General features: G+C 33.8%; 1 protein-coding gene across 1 annotated transcript; it reads right to left on the bottom strand.

The window, feature by feature from the left end:
* Window positions 1-6,761: 6,761 nt before the first annotated feature.
* LOC146005501 (uncharacterized) lies at window positions 6,762-26,756 on the bottom strand. The gene is made up of 6 exons (XM_083144746.1): window positions 26,724-26,756; window positions 25,451-25,564; window positions 22,823-22,933; window positions 18,764-18,880; window positions 10,729-10,854; window positions 6,762-8,120 (listed from the first exon to the last, which is right to left on the bottom strand). Exons 1-6 carry the CDS (start codon window positions 26,754-26,756, stop codon window positions 7,305-7,307), a joined length of 1,317 nt encoding a protein of 438 aa, XP_083000872.1. The 3' UTR covers window positions 6,762-7,304.
* Window positions 26,757-27,043: the final 287 nt, after the last annotated feature.

The following is a 27,043-nucleotide window of genomic DNA, read 5'->3' as shown; positions in this document are numbered from 1 at the left end:
TTAAAGAGCAATGGAGATAATGCGTCTCCTTGTTTTAAACCATCATGAATTGTAAATTTGTCAGACACATTAATACCCACACGAATTTTACTTTCTGTTTCACTGGTGCATACTTTTATCATACTAACAAGATTCTTAGGTATTCCAAACTCTACTAATATATAATATATAATTTATCTCTTTTGACCGAATCATATGCTTTTTAGAAATCAATTAATAGCTGATGGACATTTTGATTATATTCCCACTTATTTTTCAAGTGTTTGCCTAATGTGAAAAATTTGTTCTATAGTTGATCTGTTACGTTTAAATCCACATTGATAATCACCTATAATTTCATTAGCATATGGGGTTAGTCTTGTTAAAAGAATGTTAGATGGTATTTTATATGTTGTTGAGAGTAGAGAAATTCCACGGTAATTATTGCAGTTAATTTTATCACATTTTTTAAACACAGGAACAATTATGGATTCTTTCCACTGTTGAGGGATTTCTTCTTTATTCCATATTAAACAAATTAATTTATGAATTTGACACATTAACGAATTTCCACCATATTTAATTAACTCAGCTGGTATTAAATCTATGCCAAGTGCTTTGTTATTCTTTAGCCATTTAATAGCATCTTTAACTTCAGTCAAGTTAGGTTCTGGAACTAAAGGTTCTGCTGTGTGCACTCCATTTACTTCTGATTTATCTCCTATATGAACATTTAAAAGGTCATTAAAGTAGTTCTTCCATCTATTTAGAATATCGCTTGGGTCAGCTAGAAAATCACCGTCTTTATCTTTTATCAAGTTTACTTTAGGTTGCCACCCCTTTCTAAATCCATTTACACCTTTATATAATTCTCTGATATTTTTGGTTTTGCTGTTTGTTTCAATTTCGTTAATTTTGCTTTTCAAGTAATCTCTTTCTTTACTTCTAAACATGTGGTTAACTTCTCGCTTTATTATATTATAATTGTTTAGATTTGTATCATCAGAGTTATTTAACCACCTAAGTCTAGCCTGATTTCTTATTTCTATTAGATTATGACATTCATTATCAAACCATGGCTTACTTTTTCTTGGTTTATGGTATCCTATACTTTCTTTAGCTGCTGATTCTATTGCATTATGTATGAGGTCCGTGAACTTAGCTCGCCACTTGTCTAGAAAAATAACAAAATTTTGTCCATCGTTAGTGCTGTTTTCTGCCGTAAAGAGTTTCGTCAGTGCTGCTATATTTTTGGAACAAGGGCCATTCCAAAATGGGGCAGGCTAACTTCACGGTTTTCGAATTTTCCACAAAACCATCGAGTTTTTGCGCATCGTTAGTGCTGTTTTCTGCCGTAAAGAGTTTCGTTAGTGCTGCTATATTTTTGGAACAAGGGCCATTCCAAAATGGGGTGGGCTAACTGCACGGTTTTCAAATTTTCCACAAAACCATCGAGTTTTTGCGCATCGTTAGTGCTGTTTTCTGCCGTAAAGAGTTTTGTTAGTGCTGCTATATTTTTGGAACAAGGGCCGTTCCAAAATGTGGCAGGCTAACTGCATGGTTTTCGAATTTTCCACAAAACCACCGTAACTATTTCAGGCGATCAGTTTATGTGACATGCACACAGGAAAAGCTCATTAACTAGAATTGTGTAAGGGTATGTAGATGTGCGTTTTTCTATTGTTATCATAATATTATTTGTGTTACATATATGAAATGAAGATCTTTGTATTATATTTTTGTATTTTGGTTAAAACACGCCTCTTTTCTACATCTTGGATATGTCGCTTTGGCAAGGATGAATGGTGGAACACATGATATTGGTAATGTGACAAACACTCAGATAAAGCTACGCCTGACCATTATTCGAACCGGTGAGCCCCTAATGTCTTGCGTTGACCACAACAAATGGTGTTTGTGAAGTTTGAAAATTGTTCACAAAATGAGCTAGAAGGATAACTGTTGTACTGCAAAATATTTGAACTGTTGAGAGAAGGTGCTTCTTCAATTAGCTTAATATTGTTTCATTATTGCTATCCATATTGACATTGTTATAATTGTTTTTTTTCTAATTGTTATTGCTCTACGTACAGTTATTGAAATTGGAGTCAGAGCAATATAATAGGTGATAAATAAATAAATAATTTGTATCAAAGTTTCTGATTGGTGTGCATGGGTGATATATTTAATGAAGTCTAATTTTGTAGCAGTATGTACATAGATGTGCTGTCCTTGTTTGCTGGTTTTCATTCATATATATGTTGAAAAGTATGATATGTGGGCGACGTGCTAAAATCACAACATTAGAGATAAATGTTAATTTAGAACGCAATATTGTAACCACAGAAAGAAATACAAGAAATACTTTTTATATTCAAGTAATATTTTTATTGTCTTTTGAAAGTGTTGAATAAAGGGTTTGTCAATTTTAAGCAAAAGAAACAACTAATGAAACGTAGGCTATTTAACGAGAACTTTTCTATTGAAGCATAATAATAACCAGATAAAGATAAATTTTATTTTCTGTTCATGTCATGATCTCTTCATGTTATGTAGAAAGAGAGAATCCAAAATTATTTGAAAAGTGTATTGTTAGACACGATAGTACAACAGGAGAAATACATGCTTTATTCTAATAATATTTGTTATGCATTTGGATAATAGTTTGAGTTGTTGAGTTGAGTTTGTGTTTTAAGTCCAATTTATGCACAGTAAGGCTAATCGGGACTGGACCTACAGTTTAAAGTGGGAACCGAACCACTTGGGCCTCCACTGGGTATCAAACACGGGACCCCTTACAAGGTGGCGACGCTAGCACTGCATCATCGGGGAGTCCGATAAAAGTTTGAGAATGCTATATATAAACAACCCAAAATAGAGGATTAGGAAAACGGAATAGTGGTGTAATAGTGGTATGATACTGAAACAATAGTAAGCTCACCCAGTTAATTTGTTACCGGTATATATACTCTTAAGAATAGTATAGGCTTGTTTCATGTGCAAAACATGAGTGAAAAGGTGTATAGTGAGAGTACTAAAGTAGGTCTGCACTCTAAAAAAGTAGCGGAGTGCGTTAGAAATATTTCTAAACTTCATTACCAAGAATAGCTCTTGTAGAAAAACAGAATGTTCCTTTGTTTTGCTACAAAAAATATTCTTCGCAATGAGGTTCTCTAAACATAATAAACTCCGTTATTTTTTCAGTATACAGGGAGATGCTTTATTCTCTTTATGTCTTAATGTTGTCATCTGTTGTGAGCAAATTTCGAATTATGCTTGTGATTGAAATGTACTCGGTAGCATTAATCTCTAAGAAATCGTAGCCATGTTGTTTTCATCCATTTTTGTTACGTTTCCAAGAAATGGTTTGTTCTTGATCAGTCAAAGGGACAGAAAGGCGACTTAATACATGAGACATATGTAGAACACAAAAGTTTCAACAAGGTGCATTTTGAGCCTGGCGTTCCAGCACACTCTAAAAAAATAAATAATGAAGTCCAATAAAATAGTTTTCTTTCAGGAACTTCGTTGGCAAATATATGCGTTGCAGTACAACAAAACATTTACTTGCTAATAGTCTGGAAGATCGGCAAAATGATAGTGCACTTCCTGATACAAGTGCCTAACTTTCTGTAAAGGCTAATTGGTACATGAGATAGAGTTTAAAGCTGGAATCAACTGAAATTGACGTTCTTTAGGCTATGACAGCCATATTCAAAATGACTATCTTTTTTTACCCTTTCAAATAGAGAAATTGTTAATAATACTGGCGAAGAATATTTTTACCAAATTAAAATCAAAGAGAGATGTTCATATTTATATAATTTCTAAATTATGTAGTATCATTCTTCTTAAATATGGTGGTCATTATGACAAAATCTTTGTGTTACAACTCTGCTCAATTAGGAGTCACTGCAGTCACATCAAAACACACATTAATTAAGGAGATCAATGAACATTTCAGGTTCTTCAAGGACCATTTCTAATTTTATATCAGATCGGTAGAATATCGGTTATCGGTATCGGCCAAAATTTCATATCGGCCCATCCCTAATATATATATATATACACATATATATATATATCTTTATACGTTTTTCAAAGTTTCTTTAATATATATATTATTTAAGTACATTACATGATCAATTCATTAGCCAAATGACTTGTCTCTCAAATGTGCGTGCTCCTTTTTCTCAAAATAATTGTTCATGCATTTAAGCAGCAACAATCTGAAGTATATATATATCTGGCCTTACTTCTCTCCCTGGTAATTTAAAATGCAGGAAAATCTTTAGATCCAAATATTTGCAAACTGAAAACAATATTGATTTAATATTTGCGAGCGAAGCGAGTAAGAACATTTTACGAAATGTACTTTTATTTGTATAAAATTTGAAATCGAGGGGGCAATTGCCCCTCTGTGCAGCCTGCCAAGTGCCCTTAGCCGTCTGGAAGAAAAAGGCAAGAAACACTTGAAAACTAATTCCATCTTGAGTATCCATTTGTCCTGCTATTCTTAGATTCAGCTAGTCATGTTTCTTTACTTCAATGTTTGCCCCCCCCCCCTCCCCTAGATTGGACTTCCGTCCAAGATTGGGGGCAAAATGCCCCTGCCCCCCTAGCACTGTTTGTGAGGGTCTCTTCATCAATTTCACGTCATCACTCATTGTCACGATTAGCTAGATGTGGCAGAAAAGCAACACTAAGTAACAAAAATGAAATATCTACTCCACATGAATCGCTATTACCAAAAGGTAGACTTCGGAAACAAAAAAATTTGCACTTCAAACTTCATAGCAACAAATGCAAGAAAAACATCCAAATACATTAGGCACCTTTAATACAAGACTACTCAAATATTGTCACAACTGTTCTAGATACTGAAAATTGTGAAGTCTGAATCTGGAAGGGAATTCCCCTCCCCCCAATCCTGATACGACATTATAGGGAATCCCACACACCTTAAGAAATTACAAAATCAATAAATGTCTTTGTTACATTGCTAGAGTAATGCAGGATATAATTGTAAAGATTAGTGAGAATTCCAGGTAGGACTGTGTTCGGTATTTTTCACAGGGGGGAGGCAGTTGCACCTCCCTGCCCCCCCCTCTAGCTACGGGTCTGATTCTCCATGTTGATCCATACATAGGCTATCCCCAAACTCAATCAAGCATCCCCCAGCAAGGAATTTCCACTTCGAGCCCTGTGTGTGATGCACTTGGATTGTTTACAAGCTTATACTTAATTACAGAAGAATTTTGCACTCTCTCACTTCAACTGTACATTTTAATATGATTTGTTTACTATGAAATATTAAATGTGTGTCCATTGTTAAACTAGAACTGACGTTGTTGAATACAAATACAAAAATGTAATAAAAAGTGCAGAATATGAACTGTGCAGTAGTTAACACTGTATCCCCCTTGTCTCTTCTCATTCTCATTGTTTGTATATTTGTGTTATGTGTCACAGCCAACACACACATCTACCAGGAACTCATCTTAAAGTTGGAAACAGTTATATGTGAAGTGGGTGTCAATAACTCATAGAGATATTTCTAAACTATCACAAATAATTTTGAAAGGTCACCACTTATATAGAAAAATACTAAAAACAAATGGACATATAATGTTCATCAACATCCTCTAAAAATTAATCTAAAAAGATAGCAAATCATGTGAAAAAAGAAACTAAATTCTGATGAAAATTAAAATACATTATTTAAATGATCCACCAACTTCCTAGTAGGAACACATTTTAAGTAGTCATTTAATTATTATTTTTATTTAGAAACAGATTTATTATAAATCAATGTAAATCGTAACATATTAAAAAGCTTATAATAACAAGAAACAAGTTTCAATATATATTTTACAGTCTTTTTAAATCTTTCTCTCCTTACAATATACCCGTATTCTCTGAATTTGAAATGTGGAAAGATTGTCCACACCATATTACATCAATACCAGCTATTTTTGTTAATACAGCTCAAACGTACAGTACAGGAGGAATAACAAGAACATCCATCATAATTTCATACATAGACATGTGCATTGCACATTAAAATAATAGAATTTTGAATATTTTGTAAACTAAGTAACATGTATTAATAAAAATATTTTAATATTTGCCTATCTTAACATATAAATTGAATGCAGCAATTATATTTGATATGACAGTATTTGTGGTTGTGAAACGATTTTTTTTTTTATTGTATAACAAAACCCACAGTGTGACAGTAGCCGAAATGCATCAAATTGTTTTCAGTTGTCTTGGAGATATTCAACTCCTCAAGCTGACGAGTACTTGGATCCATTCTTTTCAAGGCATGTATTTGTATTTTCAGGGTCCTATAAATGGGGCAAAATTTCAACGTTTACGAAACACTCCAAAGTTTTTTAAAATTGGTAAAATGTGTAAAAAATTTAGAATTATGCCACTTCAAGATAGGCATTCCTTTTACATCTGTGACATGTCACATGGCAGAAGTTGATACAAAATGTTTTCATGTAAATTCATGATCTCAGAAGAAAAAACCCTTACCACCATACCATAACTTCTTTAACATTGTTAATAGCCTGTGCTCAACAAAATCACAATGTAATTATTTTTGTTAATTTAATAAATTGTTATATGTAAAACATACCGAAGGTTATGTATGGATAGTAATTAATTTGTATCAGTTATAATGAAACCCAAGAAACACTTAAGAAATAACATGATCACATAATCAAAGCTAGTGAGCTATTTTACAGTTCTAAAAGATCAATATTAGACACACCTAATATTTATAACAGCATATTTGAGCAATTCCAAATTGTAATATATACATATGAATATTGAGAATAAAATTATATGAAACACAACAAATTTGTGAAGAGTCATTTGTATATGTCAAAAGGACAAACATAAATAAAAAGAGAGCTTTATGAGGAAGAAGAGTCTTACAAATTCAGATATTTCCCCGATGTAAGGGTAAATAATATCACTTCAGTTTGCACATACATAAATAAATAAAACAATAATCTAAAGATAAGAATCATTCAATCACACATTACCTTCTAAGTATAGTTTTGTACCTGCTTTTTCTTTGATTTTTCTCTTTATATTAATATACACTTCTCTTCTCACTAAGGACAGATTTTGAAGCAAGTAATTAAAATTTTTAACAAAACTAAAAACAGTAGTTTATAAAAATGCCATAACTGCAATTAAATTGGAGTTGGAGTTATTTTTCTGTGCCCCACCAGCAATTTTTATTGGAAATTTTCTTCTAGAAAATTGTCTGTCAAGTATCCAAGAGACTTTTCAGGTGAATCAACAAGTTACAAAATATCAGGTGACGGCAGAGTGCCCATCTTCTCTAGGATCTCAGCAATGTAAGATTCACAATCCTGGCTATCTTCGCTGACATTTGCGATACTTGCTTCTTGAAAACTTCCTACATCTGCTGCAGAGGAGCCAACTGCTGCAGTAGTAGAATTACATACTTTTGTTTGTTCATTTGGCTGGAATCCACCTCTTATCTGAAGTGTTCCTTGGATATTTGAATTTCGGAAGTTGTCGTACGTGGAAGATCTATGAAGAGTTTGGTTCACTGGAAGGAATTGATTTGAATTTTGAGACACTTCGTGCATGGGTAATGGAGATACGCAATCTTCCCAAATAATCTCCTGAATCAGATCTAAGTGCTCGTCAGCTTCAGGAGATGGATATCTCCATGACAGATGAGAACAATTTGTTGTAGATTGGCTACTGCCATGCTGCATGCCACGTAAAGGCTGTCCAATATTCATGGAATCTACTTCGTCTGTAAGGGATGTCTGGTCTGATTTCGACTCCAAACATCTTTTCTTAGGAGTCACTGTCTGACTGAAGCTGTTTCTGTCAGAATCACCATGACTCCTCTTTATGCTGCCCTGCTCTAATCTTCCACCAAGAGATGCAGCTGAGGAAAGTTCTCTGGTGGAGGAGCAAGATTGTGCAGCATTTGGCTGGTTTATGAACCCTTGTAATGAAGACTGTTCTGGTAGATTTATTGTTGTTGAATCTGTTGTTGATTGTTGTTCTTGTGCCAGTTGACCGAAGTCCATACACTGTTGTTGTGACATCATCATGCCAAAAGAAGTTACATTGGTATTCTAAAAGGAAGGAAGATATTGTTAGAGAAAGTTATAAGAATCTTATGTTATAAGTGTAAGGGAATATACAAGAGTGTACATTGTAGTAAGCTGAAAAAGGTACATGCATGACATTTTTGTGTGTCTGCATTATTTATCGATATTTAAGAAACTAAATGAATAACAAACTTAACATTCTGGTAGGTGGACTGTCAACTTAGCATATCACATTCAGTCATATCCATCACACATCCATGTCTGTATCACAGTCAATGAAGTGGTATCACTATTGGATCAGCCTGTGTTATTATTCAAGTTGAGCTAAAGTCCTGAAAAGTGTGTTTCAGTATCCTCCACGACAATCCGAGGTCACATGCTGCTAGAGCAAGAGTGTAAACAATGGAGGAGCAGCAGTTTGAGTGCATTCCACACCCTCCATACTCACTTGACCTTGTGCTATCAGATTTCTTCATATTCAGTCCACTAAAGGATGCGCTGAGTGGAATGCAGTTCAGGAATAATTGATTGATTGATTGATTAATTTAGTTTATTTTACTTCGAGTTTTGTACCTCTTGGTTAATTTGCGAAGATGAGGATGAGTGTAGAAATGATGAAATTGATGAATGGATATTCACAAACAACGAAGCCCAAGCAGGATTCGAACCCGGGACCCTTGGTGTCACAGCACAATGTGCTAACCACTCGGCCACAGGGTCCAGCAGTTCAGGAATAAAGATGAGTTTCAGTCAGCAGTGCCTGAGTGGTTGCACCCGTCTGAAATAATTCTTTTCTTGTGGTAGCTACATGCATGTCAAGTGCTGGCGTTAGTGTATTTAACTAAAGTCGTTTTCACATTCAGAAGACACAATGGGCTCTTATGGACAATGCTTTTCTTATGGGCAAATACGAGCGCGCTGTTGTGAAATTTCTCGATTTACAAATTTAGCTTACGTAAAATCGGTACCTGCAGTTTTGCAGGAAATTTTGTAGAGAATACAATGGTGAGCACAAAAAACTGGTAACTTGCTTACATATTTTTAGATAAATTAAAAACGCAAATTTTCTGTGAAAACAAAATTTTTACATTATTTTCATTCCTAACATTGAAACATGCCGTAAAATTGAAGCATTCATTATGAAAACAATTGACACTGTTTTCTAATTGTCATAGGTGATGGTGGTGCTCGAATTTATCAATACTTTAAAGCATATTCGCATTAAAAAATATTCAAATAAAGTATGTGGAGATTTTTTATATTCGTGCAGTAGAAAATGTCGTCGCTGGCCATTCTTTGTTCTGTAATTCCAAGTAAAAACTTCCAGCGACAAAGTTGTGAAGAAAATAATGAAATTATTTTTTATAACCACTCAAAGGTTCCCAGAAATATTACTTCCATGCATTTGGAATTTATTTTTAACCCGAACCGCGCGCGAAGTAAGGAGACGTTGTCTGACCATCTTGAGCCGACTCACCGCAGCATTCCGGCTAATCACCACCAAGTTTTCAAGTTGTTATTTTATTTCCATTCAGTAAAAATATTAACTTCATGCAGTTTGTTATAATAGAATTGCAATTACTTTAATTTAATAATTGACAATTATTTCCAATGCTGCTGTTGTGAGCAACATTAGTGCTGTCGCAAATACACGTTGTTTTTGTTTACATTACTGTCGACATTAATACTGGAATGAAGATCACTTTTCAGTTTCCAACGTACACATAAATTCATAGACAATAATGAATTTATATATATATGTAACACATTACCATATCTCAATGTTATTCTATGAAATAATTACAGAGAAAGGCGAATGAATATTAAATGTGCCTGTGTATTAAATTAAATCTAATGGAAAAATGACATGCTAATGAACTGTAATGTTCACAGTATAATATTAATATTAATAATTGCATATAATTATCATTATATATACACAAAATATGTAACACCTTCATTGTGAAGAAAGCTCATCATTTCCCGGTGACATGAGCTGGCGCTGTATTGGCAACACTGTGCGGTTTCTCCATAAGCGTCGTTGTGTCTTCTGAACGTGAAAACGTCTTTAGAAGGGGACTATGTTGAATAGTGATAATATAATAATTTAAGCATTTGCAATACTGTAAACAAAATAAACCAGTATTGCATTGAAGGCACCTTGTATATTTTGGTATATACGTATGTATAATCATAAATTTAAAGTTCTGTAGTTTTAATGCACATAAAAATTCTTGTTTCTATATTTTTACTAAAATATGAAAATAACTGTGTTGAAATCTCACTAAATGAATAATGTTTACTCAAAAGATTTGTAACACTATATATTGAAAATTATAACACCATTAAGCCTTGTTTGCATGATATTCCATATTGAGTTTTTGATATTGAAAATATGCAAAATATTTTTTTTCTGAAGTAAATTACAGCAGGCCTTGTTGATTTATGTAAATACAGATTTTCTCAATGTTTTCAAAATTTTCACAGTAACTTTCTTTTAATATTGAAAGCAACAAACTATTAGATCTTACCCAACAGTCAAATATGTCTTCCTTGACCAGCAATTGAAATAAGTAGCCAAATGTTTCATCTTCCCCAGTTCAAGATAAATAAAAAATCAAGTATCACTCACCTGCTGCGAGGTAGAAAATGCCCTCAGCTCATTTCCTCCTACAGTAGTAACAGGTTTCTCATAAGGTGGGGGCTTTGGCAAAGTCCCCATACCTCCAAAAATAGGTATTGGAAGAGAGTGTGATCTCTGTGGAAGAAAATTATGTATTATACTTGAAGGGCTTTCAACAGATAAAATAGTATCTCAATTACTTCTCTCAGATACAGATTGGCCCTGGTGTGCTTGAAGCTAGTAAATCACAAAAATAGCAGGTAAGTTGCATAACTATGAGAAGGGAATGGATTTATATGTAAGTATGTATGTTAAAATAAATGATAATTTGTATTATCTTTGCACATTGTGCAATGTAAACTTGAAAAATGCTATTTCCATTTTTCATATTTTCACATATATTAACCTTTAGCAATATTTTAGCTATTTTTGTACAAAATTTCCATGTTTTCAAATATTTTCCAACATATATTCCATATTCATGCCTTATTATCTACTACTAAATATTAAAAGGTTTTTCATGCATCTGTATTCTATTCGTTTTGTACATTATTTTAGAACTTCACAATAGACAGTACCAGAGGCATCTCGTGAACACATGTGGTGCATGCTGCGCATGCATCAATTCATTGTGGGAAATATGACAGCTTGCTCTGGGACGACATTCATGAGCATATCTACATTCTAATTTCTTCATATACCAGAAGTATTTATTTTACAGGAGAGCGCTGAACTAAGCTTATATTACATTTCTTGGATCTGAAGTGACGCATGCGTCAATTGTGAGAAAATAATTATTACTTTCTTTCACTTCAGATCCAAGATGTGTAATATAAGCTTAGTTCAGCGCTCTCGTGTAAAATAAATACTTCTCCTATATAAAGAAATTAGAATGTAGAAATGCTCATGAATGTCGTCGCAGAGCAAGCTGTCCTTTTCCCCACAATTGACGCATTTGTACTGTATGCACCACATGCGTTCACGAGATGCCTCTGGACAATACATTTGTCATCATAACGTTCTTGACAAGAAGAGAAAATACAAGCTGAAGCTTTTACAGTGAAATACATTGCATATTTAAAATAAACTTCCATTGTTTCATGCAATATTGAACTCAGTTTCAGCCAATATAAATATAAGTTATTTTTATGGATAACAGAAGGGGATTTACGTTTCAGATTGGCAATCCATTGTTCTAAGGAAAATAAATGAAGTATATTTTGTATTTGAAGTTTGCATTACAATTAATCATATGTATGTGCAGACCCTCTGATTAGTGGAGGAAGCCTTAATGAGAGTTCAGTCGGGAGGGGGGAAAAAAAAAAACATTCCATCTCACTATTTTATGGTGCTGATTGGTATGAAACAGGAATGTGTACAGAGTAGGGCTACCATACGGCCTGGTTTTCCCGGACATGTCCTCTTTTCGGACCCTGAAATTTGCATCCGGGCGGGTTTTTACTTTGTGTTAAAATGTCCGTGTTTTTACTTTTATCCAATCATCATAGGTCAGAGATCACGAAGTTACAACTTTTCGAATCATAAAACGTCTAAAGTTGGCAGTACTGGATGATGCGCTAAGCGTTAGTCGTTTGTTGTTACAGTTTCAAGTTCCGGTCGATGTGATTTCCACGTCATTCATTTGTTCGTGTTTCGAAGTGGAAGTTAGAGTTTGCGAACACGGTGTAAGCTACTAATATGCCTAAAAGAAAGGGCAAGTTTACTAATTAGTTACAATAAAAGTATTCTCATGGTTTAGACGTGGTAGAGACGATTTTGAAGGCGAGTGTATGGTTTGTAAACCTGGTACATATGTGTCTGTGGCAAACAAAGGAGGGCTAGACTTGTAAGCACACGTGAAGTCCGAAAAGCACAAAAGAGCCATCAGAGGTGAAGCTTCATCTACAAAACTGACTAAGTTTTTCACGAAACCTGGCAGTGAACATGAAGATAAAGTAAGTGCTGCAGAGTAAAGTTAGTGGCAGTATAATATCATGGAGATAATATTTTATTTAATGGTGTAATGTTTTCGTGTTTGTGAATAAATTGATGGTGAGTGTGGCTTTCGAAGAAAATGTCCTCTTTTTAGCATTTCAAAATATGGTAGCCCTAGTACAGAGTGTCCTGACCTACAGAAGTACGATTAGTGTAATTTTAGAATCGCCATATCTCCGTTCCTAATTGAGCTAGGAGGATGGTTGATAGCTCATTGGACTCGGAATGAAGTCCTCTTTCCGATTCTACAATACAAAATGGGGGTTTCCATTTAAAATTTCACAGTTGCCACCCACCCCACCCCCAGGGGGCAGGGTTGGGGAATCAAGTGTGATGTCTTTGAATAGCTTTCTTTCACTTATTAAACACGTATTTTTTCGTTTTCCGATTCGCTGTGTATTTCTCACGATATGTGACCGTTCCTGGACTTTTGGACCACCCGGTATATCATAACTCTATTGTAGAAATTGAACTCGTTTCTACTTGCCAAGTAAAGGAAAGCTGAATCTTCTTATTGTTGTTTTAAGTCCACTTTATACACAGATAGGCTAATCGGGACTGGACATATAGTTTAAAGTGGGCTGGACCATTATGCAATGTGCCTCCACTGGGTATCAAACTCGGTACCCCATGATTTCAAGGCCACCACATTACCACTATGTCATTGAAGTGGCTCGAAAGCTGAATCTATTCAAAATTCACGAGCTTCTTAAGTGTAAAATATGTTAATTTTAATGAGCAGTATTTGTGTTGCTAGAAACTACTGTTCCCTAAATAAAATATAAATAAAATGTGTCCATTACAAAGATCACTCCAGGAAGAAAGTCTAATATTTCTCTCAAGTACAATTTTCAATCTTTTGGTAGAGACAGAATATTTAGACTACAACTAATTCAGTGCCCAGTGCATAAAGCAAAGATTTGGTTTGGTTTGATTTGGTGTTTTAAGTCCACTTTATGCACAGTAAGGTTAATTGGGACTGGACCTACAGTTTAAAGTGGGATCCGAACCACTGTGCAATGTACCTTCACCAGGTATCGATTGATTGATTGATTGATTTATTAGCATCCATTCAACTTTACAAAAGTTTGGAATTGTCACATTGTACATGTACATTTGGAATACATTTATAAAATTATAGGCATAATATAATATAAAATACAATAGATAGCATGAGATACAAGATATCGTATAAAGAGAATAAATGCATGCTCAATGTTATTTTCTTGAGACATATTGCCTAAAAATATGTTTTCTATATTCAATGCTTGCTTAATTTGCTATGACATTATGTACACACATGTATATATATATATACATACACACAAACATAAATTGAGCATTAAATAGTCACCTATACTTACATCTAGATAAATTAAATCGAACAGCAAAGGAAAAATAAAAAAATAATGATGATAGGGCAGTCCTACTTTGTTATATTATTGTTGCTATTCCTGTCACTTACGGTATCAATGTACTCTTGCACTGTGTAAAAACAATGTTCCTTTAGGAATCTTTTTAGATGTAACTTGTATACTGGCAATGACTTTATATTTTTGAATGCATTTGGTAGCATGTTAAATAAGCGTATACCATTATATGTTACCCCTTTTTGGTAGAATGTAGTATTGTGTAATTCCATATGTAAGTCATTCTTTCCCCTGGTGTTGTAGGTGTGGTAGTCCTTATTTGCTGTGTGTGTATTTTGACAAATTTTCATGCTTGTTAGGATTTCATATAGGTATATGCATGGAACTGGCAATATCTGTAATTCTTGAAATAATGGTTTGCATGGTGCATCTGTTGGAGCATTTGCCAGAATTCTAACAGCTCTCTTTTGTAGTCTGAATAATGTAATGCTTTTGTTCATGTTCCCCCAGAAAATGATGCCGTACCGTAATACAGAGTGAATGATGCCATAGTATAGTGTTTTTGCTGCTTCTAGATTTACTACATTTCTTACTGTTCTTATCGCATAACAAAACCCACTAACCTTGTTTGCTGTAGCTTCAATGTGTAGATCCCACTTTAAATTTTCAGACAGTTGTACGCCAAGAAATTTTATGTTAGATACATATTCTATGTCCTGATCTTGAAAGTTAATTTCTGGAGTTTCACTGCTACAGCTGTTGATTTGAAATCTAATTGCATTTGTTTTTTTAGTGTTTACCACAAGACCATTTTTTTCTATCCACTCTGAGATGTGAGTGATTGTATTCTTTACATTGTGTTTTAACCGTTCTGTGTTTGTTCCTGCTATAAGAACAGTTGTATCATCAGCAAAGAGAGTTGTGTTTGCATCTTTACAGTTTTGTGGAAGGTCATTGATGTAAATTAAAAAAAGTAAGGGTCCTAAAATGGATCCTTGGGGTACACCATATGTAATACGTTGTTTCTTTGATCGATAATTTTCCTTGTTATTATCCTCATCGATGTGAGTTATTTCTACTATCTGATTCCTGTCTGTTAAATATGATTTAAACCATTCTTTTGCTACTCCCCTGATCCCATACTGGTCCATTTTTTTTACCAAGAGTTTGTGGTTGACAGTGTCAAATGCTTTTGTTAGATCAAGAAAGAGCCCTACACAGTGTTCTTTTTTATCCAAAATTTCTCTAATTGCTTCTGTGAATGTGTGTATAGCAGATTGTGTAGATTTTCCTTTGCAAAAACCATGTTGTTGTTCAGAAATGATGGAAAATTTGTTAAAAAATGTTATTAATCTATTGTACATAACCCTTTCAAGTATTTTTGAGATGACTGGGAGAAGAGAGATTGGTCTGTAATTACTCATTTCATTTTTTGACCCTTTCTTGTGCAGAGGTTTTATTATGGCAGTTTTTAGCTGTTCTGGATATTTACCGGTAAGGAGACTTAGATTAACTACATGACGTATTGGGCCACATAGGTGTGCGGCACATTTTTTTATTACAATGTCAGGTATCTCATCTATGCCGGCAGAATAATTGTTTTTCAAGCGACTTATTAAGCTAAATATTTCCTTCTCGTCTGCTGGGAGTAAGTATATACTAGAATCTACTTTAGTTATATTACTAGTTTTATGATTTTGTTTTTGGATGTTTTTTGTTATTTTTTCTACTATCCCAGTAAAGTATTTATTGAAAGTTGATGCTACATCTTGGGGATTGACCACGCTTTTGCCTTCGTGTTTTAGTGATATGTTGTCTTTGTATTTTTCTTTCCCTACCATACCTAATTCGGTTTTTGCAATATGCCACAAGGTTTTTTGTTTGTTTTTTGAGTCTAGGATCATATTGCTATTATAGTCTTTTTTTGCTTCCTTGACTGAGTTTTCAAACTCCTTTCTTTTTTCCTTTAGATATGAATTGAATGTTTCACTTTTGAGTTTGTGTCTGCATTTATTCATTATGATGAAATCTTTCCAGTTTTCTTTGATGTCGGGTGTTATCCAATTTGATTTTGTTTTAATGTATATTTTTTTTGTTATTTTGGGAAATGCTAAATTAAATGAGTATGAAATGGCAGACTGCAATGTCTCGTATGCTTCATTCACATCAGTTTGGTAGTATAGGCCATCCCACGATTCTCTACTTATTAAGTAGTTAAAGTAACTAAAATTAGCTTCATTAAATTCTCTTTTTGTGGTATTTATGTGTCTATAAGGTGTGTGTGTTTGGTTTGTGTTTTGTGCTGCAGTAAGTTTTATGTATTGTGCCTCATGGTCTGAAAAGCCAGTACTAATTGTATTGACACTGTATACAAATAAGTTGGTGTTTAAGAAAACCTGATCAATTGCTGTTTTTGAAGTTGATGTGATTCGTGTGGGTACTCTCACAACTGCTGTCAGATTGTGAGCTTTCATGAATATTTCTACCTCATGTTCTATTTTTTGACTCAGGAAATCAATGTTAAAATCTCCTATTAGTATGGATTTGATTTTTCTTTTGGAATAAGCATCTAATATTACATCTAGTTTCCTAGTAAAGTTGTTGATATTACTGTCGGGTGTTCTGTATACACAAATTAATACTAGCCTAAGTGGTGGGAATTCAACTATGGAACTTTCAAATTCTTTTTCCTCATTCAGGTAGTTGAATTGTTTGCTCCCTTTTGCCTTAATGTTATTTTTTATGAATATGCATGACCCACCCCTGATTTTATTTTCTCTGGAGAAACTGGTTGCTAGGGTAAAATTTGGAAAGTTTATGTAGTTAAGATCATCTTTTCGCAGCCAGTGTTCTGTCAGACAAATTACATCAATGTTACATAATTCATTTTGCATAAATATTTCTAAATTAAGCTTTTTTGCTGTGGTAAGGCCTTGTATGTTTTGATGAAATATATTTAATGTGTTTTCTTTTGTATTTACTTTTTTATCATGAGTACCTTTCCCTTCTTTTGTTTTTTTATCATCACTCTTGTCACTAGGTTCTACAATAAAAAATCTTCATGAAATTTTTGTGGTACACGTTTTTCCCTTCTTGACAGTCTTAGAGCTCCGTCACTTGTATTCGCAACTTCAGATGTTTCATTTTTTTCCGGTAGTTTGTCACTCACTTCATCTTCACGGTGGAGCACATTACACAAAGATTCTTTACTCACCTTTTTGGTAGTGTTGTTTGTTACCTTTTCCCTTTCTACTGCATCTTTTTCAGTTATCTTCTCGAGATGATTTTCACTATTCAGCACTTGCACTAGGATTGTTTCCTTCTCCTTTCCAATAGATTGAGGTGCAGGGAGGACTATGGTAACATTGCTGTTTTGTGGAGATGAATTGTTCAGCAGTAAGCAGAGTTTATTACACAGAACGTCTTTGCCTCTTCTGTTCAGATGCTGACCATGCGTAGTATGCCCATCTCTACCAATGTCGTTTACACTCAACATTTTTACTGTGGGGAAGAATTTGCACACTTTCGAGATTTTTGAGTTAAACCTTTCAATTTCCATGTTTACACAAGAGGTTGGAATGAGATCATACCTATGTGGGATTCCTGTAACAATGACGTTTGTGTTTTGTACACTTTCGAGGTACTTTTTTAGTACTGGTATCACATTTTTTGCCTCGTTTTTGGCGACATCGTTTGATCCACCCATTATGATTACACAGTCTTTGCTTCCGTAGTTTTTGCACATGGAAGCCGCTGATTTCACTACTTCATTCAGTGGAGCTCCTGGTTTAGTGTATCCAGTTATTTCGTACTTATTGCATTTTTCTGACATTTTTGATGCAATATCACGACTATGGCTATCGCCTAAAATTAAGACCTTGCATTTGAACTCTTTATTTGGGTTAAATTTGTTTTGCTTTTTGAGTTTACCAGTTTCGTTACCATTTTCTTTTTTGCTTGGCCCCGTTAAGTTGACAGATTTTGTTGTTGAAGGGTTAGCTTCTGCATTGTATAGTACCTCATATGGATTTCGATGTATAAATTGGTTTGATACCTTGTAGTTTTGTCCGTTTGTGCTGGTACGCATTAGTGGCTTTTTGCTTACATTACCCTTGACTACTTCTGTCCACACATTTTCCCCTTTTTGTCCTTTTTTCGTTTTTAGCAGTTCAAGTTTGTCTGTTTCAAGCAGTTTTATGATTTCGTCTTTGGACGACAGCTCCAGTTTCAGTCTTTCCATTTCTCGTATCATTCTGTTGCAATCACAGCAGCCCGGCATTTTTCTTATATCACGTTTCACTCACTCTCACGTTATTTTACCTGTTATTTCAGCTCTGTAGTATCTTTATATGTTCGCAACGAGTATGTAGTATCCCAGACGGACTTTTAGTGTGTATTTCGATGAAGATTTGGATTTTTTTACACGCTCACTAACGACGCACAACAGTACCGGCCGCCATTTTTTTTTTTTTTTTTTTTTTTTTTTTTTTTTACAAGGCAACGATGCTACACTGTGCCATCGGGGACATAAAGCAAAGGAATGATTTTCATAGGCTACAATAAAGCAAAGAAGAGTAGATTGCGCTTGAACCACGCTTTCTAAATAAAGGGATTATTACTATTATTAAGTTAAACTTTGGGCAGCGACATGTCTAACAACAGTACAGGTATTAACTCACCTGTTGTTGAATTGGGACTTCCTGCTGTGTCTGTATGTACTGATTATTTCCCCATGCATGCACATGTGCAGTCCTTCTGGCAGTGGTGTTCTCACAAGGTGGGAGAGCCAAAGGTGTCTAAGAAGTATGTTACATCAATTTATCAAATTTGAATTGAAAATGGAGTAACTTTCTCATACTGCAAATAGATTTTCTATGCTACAAATGTACTCATTCATCACGAATTACAGTATTCAACAAATGAATTGGTCACATGAGCAACGTTGTAATCAACATTTTTGTCGTTAGACATGACAGAGACTTTAAGTTGAAAATTGTAGTGTTTTGGTTTTGCAAATATACACAGTAGTGACATGTTTTATGAACTTATGGAAGATTTCTCTACATTGTACGTAGAAGTTCCTATTTAAGGAAAAAGGAATCAGAGGAAGCAACATGGCTGATTGTTTTGCTGTTTGTGTGATATTTGGTTTTTGTTGGAGACAATGTTGTTCCTGTGACCTGTTCAAATTTTGAAAAATGTTTGTAAATGCCTTCATTTTAAGTTTTTTTTATATAAATTTGAGGATAATTAGGTGAAATATGAACATAAGAGTAAATAGTTTCAGAAATAGGGGCTCATAATAATAATATCAAAATATGCATTTAAATATATAACAATATATTCCAAAAAATGTTAGGTCAATAATTCATGGGTACAGGTAAACTGAATCATTATATTGAAATATCCAGTTATTTTTTTATTAAAAATTTAAAAAAGAAACAAATTTCTTCTTTTTATGACATTTAATATTTACTACATAATAACCAATGCATCTATGTAGTTTCAATATCAACTTATTTAGTTTTTACCTGAATGTTTCCACACAATTTTGCCAGCTATGCAAGGTTGCCCAAAGGAATTTCTTCTCAGAGGGGTCAGAGATTTCATATCTTGCTTTTCAGTCACAAAAACTTTTATTATTGTTATAATTATTATTATTATATATATGTAATGCAGTGGAATCAACAGCTATGGAAAGTATAGGATACCATAAATGAAGACAAAGTAAGCCATGGTTTGATAATAAATGTTATAATCTTAAATAAATAAGAAATCAGGTTAGACTTAAGTGGTTAAATAACTCTGATGATATAACATTAAGAAATTATAATAGAATAAGCAAAATTAATGAAATTGAAACAAACAGCAAATATAAAAGTATCAGAGATTTATATAAAGGTGTAAATGAATTTAGAAAGAGATGGCAACATAAAGTAAACTTGATAAAAGATAAAAACAATTAATTTTTGTCTTATCCATGCAATATATTAAATAGATGGAAGAACTACTTTTAAATGTTCATGTAGGGGACAAATCAGAAGTAAATGAAGTACACACAGCAAATCCTTTAGTTCCAGAAACTAACTTGACAGAAGTTAAATATGCTACTAAATGGCTAAGAATAACAAAGCACCTACCATTGATTTAATACCAACTGAGTTAATTAAATATGGTGGGAATTTGTTAATATGTGAAATTCATTAATTAATTTGTTTAATATGGAATAAAGAAGAAATTCCTCAACAGTGGAAAGAATCTCTTATTGAACCTGTGTTTAAAAAAGGTGATAAAACAAACTGCAATAATTACCATGGAATTTCTCTTCAAATTTTTAACATCAGACAGACACTTGAGAGAAAGTGGGAATATGATAAAAATGTCCAGCAGGTATTTATTGATTCCGTTAAAAGAGATAAATTATATAATATATTAATCATGTTTGGAATACCTAAGAAGCTTGTTAATATCATAAAAGTATGCAATAATGTAAGAGAAGTAAAATTCATGTGGGTATTAATATGTCTGACAAATTTACAATTCATGATGGGTTAAAACAAGGATTTGCATTATCTCCAATTGCTCTTTAATTTTGCCTTAGAATATGCTGTTAGAAAGGTAAAGGAAACTAATGAGGTACTAAAATTATATGGTCTGATTAAACTTTTAGCATATGCAGATGATGTAGACTTACTAGGGGATGATATAAATACAATTAAGTGTAATGCTAAAACATTATAAAAGCAGCTAAAGAGATAGGTTTGGAAGTTAGCAAGGAGAAAACTAAATATATGCTTACAGGCCGAAACCAAGTGTTAGGTAATAATCAAAAAATAACTACTGATAACAACTCGTTTGAATCAGTTTCCAAATTCAAGTACTTTGGAGTAATACTAAGAAACGAAAATTATATTTTAAAGAGGAAATGAAAAGTAGGCTTAATTCAGGAAATGTGTGTATCACTTCTTTTGATGAACTATTATCTTCACATATAATATCTAAGAAATTAAATGTTAAATTAAATGTTTCCTGCAGTTTTATATGAATATGAAACTTGGTCCATTACATTAAAATAAAAACATAAGTTAAGAATAATTGAAAGTAAAATGCTTAGAAAAATATTTGGACCTAAAAAGGATGAGGAGAATGTTAAGTGGAGAAGGTTACATAATTTACAACTCCATAATTTGTATTCATCTCCAGATATTATTAGAATAATTAAATCAAGAAGACTGAGATGGGCAGGTCATGTGGCACAAATGAGAGCGCAAAGCAGAATTTACAGAATTATTGTTGGTAAACCTGATGGTAAGAGACCAGTAGGATGGCCAAGATGATGATGGAGGTATAACGTTGAGATGGACCTTATGGAAATCGATAAGGATGGAAAAGATTGATCTTACCCAGAATAGGGACAAATGGAAGGCTTGTGTTGCTGCAGCCATAAACTTTCAAGTTGCACTTCTATAATTTTTTAATTACTGCTTATACATTATGTTTATATTCAATGAAAGCTACATTAAATATTATTCTTTAATAACTGGATATAAGATAAATCAAATAACATTTAATTACAAATAATAATTTTAATAGAAAAATATAACTTCACGTTTAAGAATGCTAGAGAGTTAGTTAGTTCCTATCGAATCCCATCCCAACCAAAACTTTCCATGCCATCACACCTATAGTTATGGGAGTCAACATGATTGTAATGTCTTTTGTGAAAACTCTCTCATCATTTTCTTCAACATGGCAGTTAATTGCTGTAACTGAGAGCCTGTAAATCGCAGAAAACAATATTCTTTGTAATAAAATATTGCTACAATTTCACCATTCGAATTAGAGGAACTTCTTTTCAGATATCTCCTGCTCCACTGCCCCTCTGTGGGCACCCTTGCAGCTATGTACAATATACCAATATACAGCATGTATTTCATTAAGTTAGCATGAAAAACATTTCTAGAATTCAAAATGGACATGAAGCAAATGGATTTTCACAGACATTTCTTTATTAACATGGCAGTAACTCATCCAGAACATTGTAATTTTTTGAATTTGCCCTAATAACTGTAAAGTTTCTTGAAACTATTACACTTGTCAATTCAATGACATTATTTCGTATACCCTAGTTGCATGCACATTAACAGAGTAAAAAATTTAAAGTTCCCACAATTCTGTGGCTGAAAGTCTCAGTACTTGATGAATTTGAATTATAGGGTGTTTCACTCGCTCTCGGCCCCTGATTTGTGCTTATAAAAATCAAACAATTTGTCATAATGTAATGAAATTTGCTAAGAGGTTACAATTTGTTTGTTGAGTATAAAGAAACATTTTGGACACATAAAAAAATACCTAAATCTATCTGTTCATTAATTTTTTTGTGAAATAAGTAAATCACTTGCAAAGAGAAGGATTTGTAGGATCTCAAAAAATACAGCTCTGTAATGAATGAAACAGATTTTCATGATTACGACAAGAGTAATGATTGTTAAATATGCAATTGTAAAGAAATGATAGTATAAGAAGAAACTAAATCATACCTAATGGGTATGCTAGCTGTTATTTGCAATAAAACATTTATCTTTATTGTTATTACAATTTCTGTAGTTTCACTACACAAATTTATAAGGCTGCAATCACGAAGGAGAGTTTTTTATACTTGTGCATGAGCTGTGCAAATGTTATAAAAATGCTTTGAATGTGTTGACACTAAAGGCAACCAATAATGATTCACTCACCTGCTGTGACCCAGATTGAGGTTGCTCCTGGTTGCTGATGTTTTGCACGGATGGTTCATAGTTGTTTAATATAGCTTTCAGCCTCTCATGCAATGAGGGAGGTGCAGGGTCCTAAGGAAGAATGTCAGTACAGTTTACAGAATTGTATTGTCATGTTTAGAATCTGCATTTCAGGTAATACATTACACAAGCTTGTGAAATATTTTTTTTGTTTTCTGGCATAAGAGTAAATAGGTGTTCCTTGTGTTGATTTGCATTTCTGGTCTTGACGATTCTCCCTTATTAAACAGCAACAGTAGTCGCCATTTTGGTGTGCTGAATTCAAATCTCCATACTGTTTTTCCATATCACGTACGGATTTTTTACTATGGTGACATAAAATATTTATTGACTTACTGATTTTTCATTAATACTCAGCATCAACCACACTATCAAATGCTTGAAACACTAGCAAGAAACAACAATATTTTAGTAACATGAAAATAAATTGTAGAGTCTTGAAATTGCTTGAAATATACCTTAGGCAAATTAAATTATTTTCTCCTTCACTTTGTTGCAAATGTTCGCTGTGTTGATTTGCAATTTTGGTCTTGATGATTCTCCCTTATTAAACACCAACAGTAGTCAGCCATCATGAAGACATACCACCGACCCTGATATCGCATTTCCATCTCCTTAATGTCCTGATAGAATCTCTATCACTGTACATTAGTAAGTCTTGCCTCTTGGACCAAGTGCAAACTGCCAAGTGTTTGTCTTTGGTTCTAAAGTCCCATTTGCACAAAGAAAATGGGAATTTAGCATACCCTCCTTTCTGTCTCATTAAAATCCACACATCTTCAGATCACAGAACACATACCACTTATGCTCATTGTATTTTTTTTTCTGAAACTATGGATATAGTTCCATGAGTGATGTTGAAAATGCAATTGGCACTGATGCCAGTTGATTGCCTTTGTGAAGAAAAACACCCCTTAGGCATTTTTTGCTAGAGTCAATAAACATACGCCAGTCTTGTGGTTCATATACTGTTCCTATGCAACCAATCAGACCAGTGATATCGCAACAGTACACAACGTTCCCATCGTTAAGGGGGATCTAAAGTCATGCTAAAGCATAGACTAAATTTTCAATGGATAACCGTACAACTAATATAGATTCAGTAAGGAAGAAATTTTCCGATATACAAGATTGTTTCATTCACTAGAACCTGTGATCCTTAGAATTTTGTTATGATTGATGGTATTTAAGTAAATAACAGAAAATTTAAGGTCTCCATCATGTTCAATCTGCTGCGTACAGATGGCGCTGAAGTGGTAGTTTTGTCAATTATGGTGCATTTATATATATATATATATATATATATATATATATATATATATATATATATATATATATATATATATATATATATATATATATATATATATATATATATTTATAGATAGATAGATAAGATTAGATAGATAGATTAGATAGATTAGATAGATTAAATAGATAGATAGATAGAATAGATAAGATTAGATAGATAGATAGAATAGATAGATAGAAAAGAGTATATAGATCTTGCTCAAGATAGGGAAAGATGAAAGGCCTGTGTTGCTGCAGCCATGAACCTTCGGGTTTAAGAAGGCTAGAGAGTTAGTTAGTTAGTTAGATAGATAGATAGAAAGATTAAATAGATAGATAGATAGGTTAGATAGATAGATAGGTTAGATAGATAGATAGATAAGATTAGATAGATAGATAGATAGATAAGATTAGATAGTTAGATTAGATAGAATAGATAGATAGATTAAACAGATAGATAGATAGATTAGATAGATAGATTGGAAAGATAGATAATTCTAAAATTCTATCTTTTGGCCATTTTTACATGCTTTTCCACCATTTAGGTTAATTGTTATGATGAGGATGAATGATGAACTAATGAAATGGTAGATGAGACAAACAGGAATATGCATTAACTAGGAGTGGAACTGACATCTCTGGTTACTAGAGCATTGCACTGACTACTCCACAACATAGACCAGCACAATTAATTTTGTGTCTAAATAAGACAAATAATGTTGATTTGATGTTTATGAAAAGAAAATAACTAACATCATAGATGAAAGTTCAACAGAAATGATTTGGTAAAATTAACAGGCCAATGAAAATGGCATATCAAAAACATGAACAGATGAATTAATGAGAATTTGCTAAGAACACTCATTTATTAATAGGTCACACAATGTAATATTAGAAAATTATAATAAAACACAAATACAACAAATGAATTAAAGAATTGAAGTAGTGTATTTGAGTCAATGGATAAGGTAAAGTTGGAAATTATTTAAATGCTAAAGGGAAATAATTAGTAAAGTATCAAAATATATCATTGTAAATTAATTTGGTTGGTGTCAGTTAGTGTAAAATAAGTCAATTATAGAAACTACAATTACCTAAATTAAAAAAAAATGTAACCTCTAGAATACCTAAAATGTCAAACATGCAAAGAAAATAAAAAAAAGTGAGAGACATTCCACGAAGAAACTAAATTATTTTTTTGCAAGTACATTTTCTGATCTTCGAGTACATACATTATATTTATTGATAAAGCCTATCTACAGTACTGGTTTAACTCACCTGTTGTTGACTAGGCACTGCCTGCTGTGCTTGTGTGTAGAGATTATTTCCCCATTGATAGTTACATGTATTCCTTCTGGCAGTATTTTCATAAGGTGGGGGAGCCAAAGGTACCTAAAAAGTATGTTACATTATTTTAAAAACTTGAATAGATATTGTAGTTAACTTCTTAGCTCACGGACAGCCATCCAATCTCTTGAACCAACTGAGATGCTGCTGCAGTTTGGTTGCGGTCAAGGATTCAAATACCTGCTTGGAGCACCTGCTTTATTTATTTCTGAAGGTACATAAGATACAGTGAATTGTACATGGGAATACACAACATGAGTAATAAACAGAATCTCTGGAATGTGGCACACACATAAGAGAGGTACCACATTCAAACATAAACACAATAAGGCTCCTAAGGCTGCCAAAAACTCAGCCTGAAAAGTTGACCAAGGAGAACCAGTCTCCGAATGAAAGAGCAGTTTACCATTCTCTGTCACAGTTGCAAGCGCTAAAGAAGTAGCATCAGAAAATGGGTAGACCTCTGGCTACAAAACTGGGTGAAGTGAAAATGGAGACTCTGCTATGGTCAACATTAAGTGAACAGCCCACAGAGGAGCGTCCTGAAGTAGGGCGAAAGTTAAGTGTGTGTAATGGACTTGGTGGGAACCACCCAGGTCATGAATTTCACCAAAACCTGATGGACCCTGCGAAAGCATAAGACACGTGTAGGAATGGAGCAGAGGAGGGTTAGATATTTTGGCAACATTGTGACACACTGAGTGGCGAGAGACACTGTTCCCAAGTAAAGGACCTTGGTCACAGGGAATAACACAGACTTCGATAGGTTCAGGTGAATGCTGTCACTTTGGACCTGGGTTGCAATGTCTTGCAAATTAGCAGGAGGTCCAATAAACAGAATGTCATCATAATAGACAAACACTAAAACTTCATGTTGCACTGTGAGGGACTGCATATATTTGCAAGTGGATTTCTGCATGTAATAGGGGGACACGTCCACCCCATAGGCAGACAGGTAAACTGGAAGACATGCTCACCACACTTAACACCGAAGTATTGCCTGGTCACTGGTGGCAAAGGCACGTGGCAAAAACCCATCCTTGAAGTCAAGTTTCAGTAAGTGGGTAAAGTTTGAAAGAAGCCCCTGAAGTTTATACGGAGTGGGAAGGTGGAAGTTGAGACTCAGGTACTGCCCACCTAGTGGTTGCATGACCTTTTAGGTGGTGGTGGGGCTTGCGTACTCTGATGATCCACTAGGCTATACCAGCGGTAGCATAGCTACTAGTAGGGCTCCCATGCTGGGAACCTGAAGATAAACAATTGCTGAATGACACAATTAAGGAGCATAAAAGGAAGGATATCATAATAGTTGAAGGAGATTTAAATGCAAAAGTGGGGCAGGACAACGAAAGGCCTTGAACATGTCATGAGTAAACGTGGCTTAGGAGAGCAAAATGAGAATGGAGAACCTTTCGTGTACTTCTGTGCTAATGGACGAAGGTGGCGACAAGATGTAAGAAACAAGAGAGGTGCAGACATTGGGAGTGATCATCATTTGGTAGTAGTTAACTTTAAAATAAAAAT

The sequence above is a fragment of the Lepisma saccharinum genome, chromosome 23, assembly GCF_977018435.1.
Source record: "Lepisma saccharinum chromosome 23, izLepSacc3.1, whole genome shotgun sequence".
NCBI classification, from domain to species: Eukaryota; Metazoa; Arthropoda; class Insecta; order Zygentoma; family Lepismatidae; genus Lepisma; species Lepisma saccharinum.
The sequence above is the reverse complement of the archived record's forward strand: the minus strand, read 5'-3'. Positions and strand labels throughout refer to the sequence as shown.

Excerpts from the sequence above, each read along its gene's own strand:
- LOC146005501 (XM_083144746.1), bottom strand. The coding sequence starts at position 26,756 with ATGGGAGCCCTACTAGTAGCTATGCTACCGCTG. Across the intron at positions 25,565-26,723 it reads TAGTAGCTATGCTACCGCTG|GTACCTTTGGCTCCCCCACC; the intron begins GTATAGCCTAGT and ends CATACTTTTTAG. Across the intron at positions 8,121-10,728 it reads CATTTTCTACCTCGCAGCAG|AATACCAATGTAACTTCTTT; the intron begins GTGAGTGATACT and ends CCTTCCTTTTAG.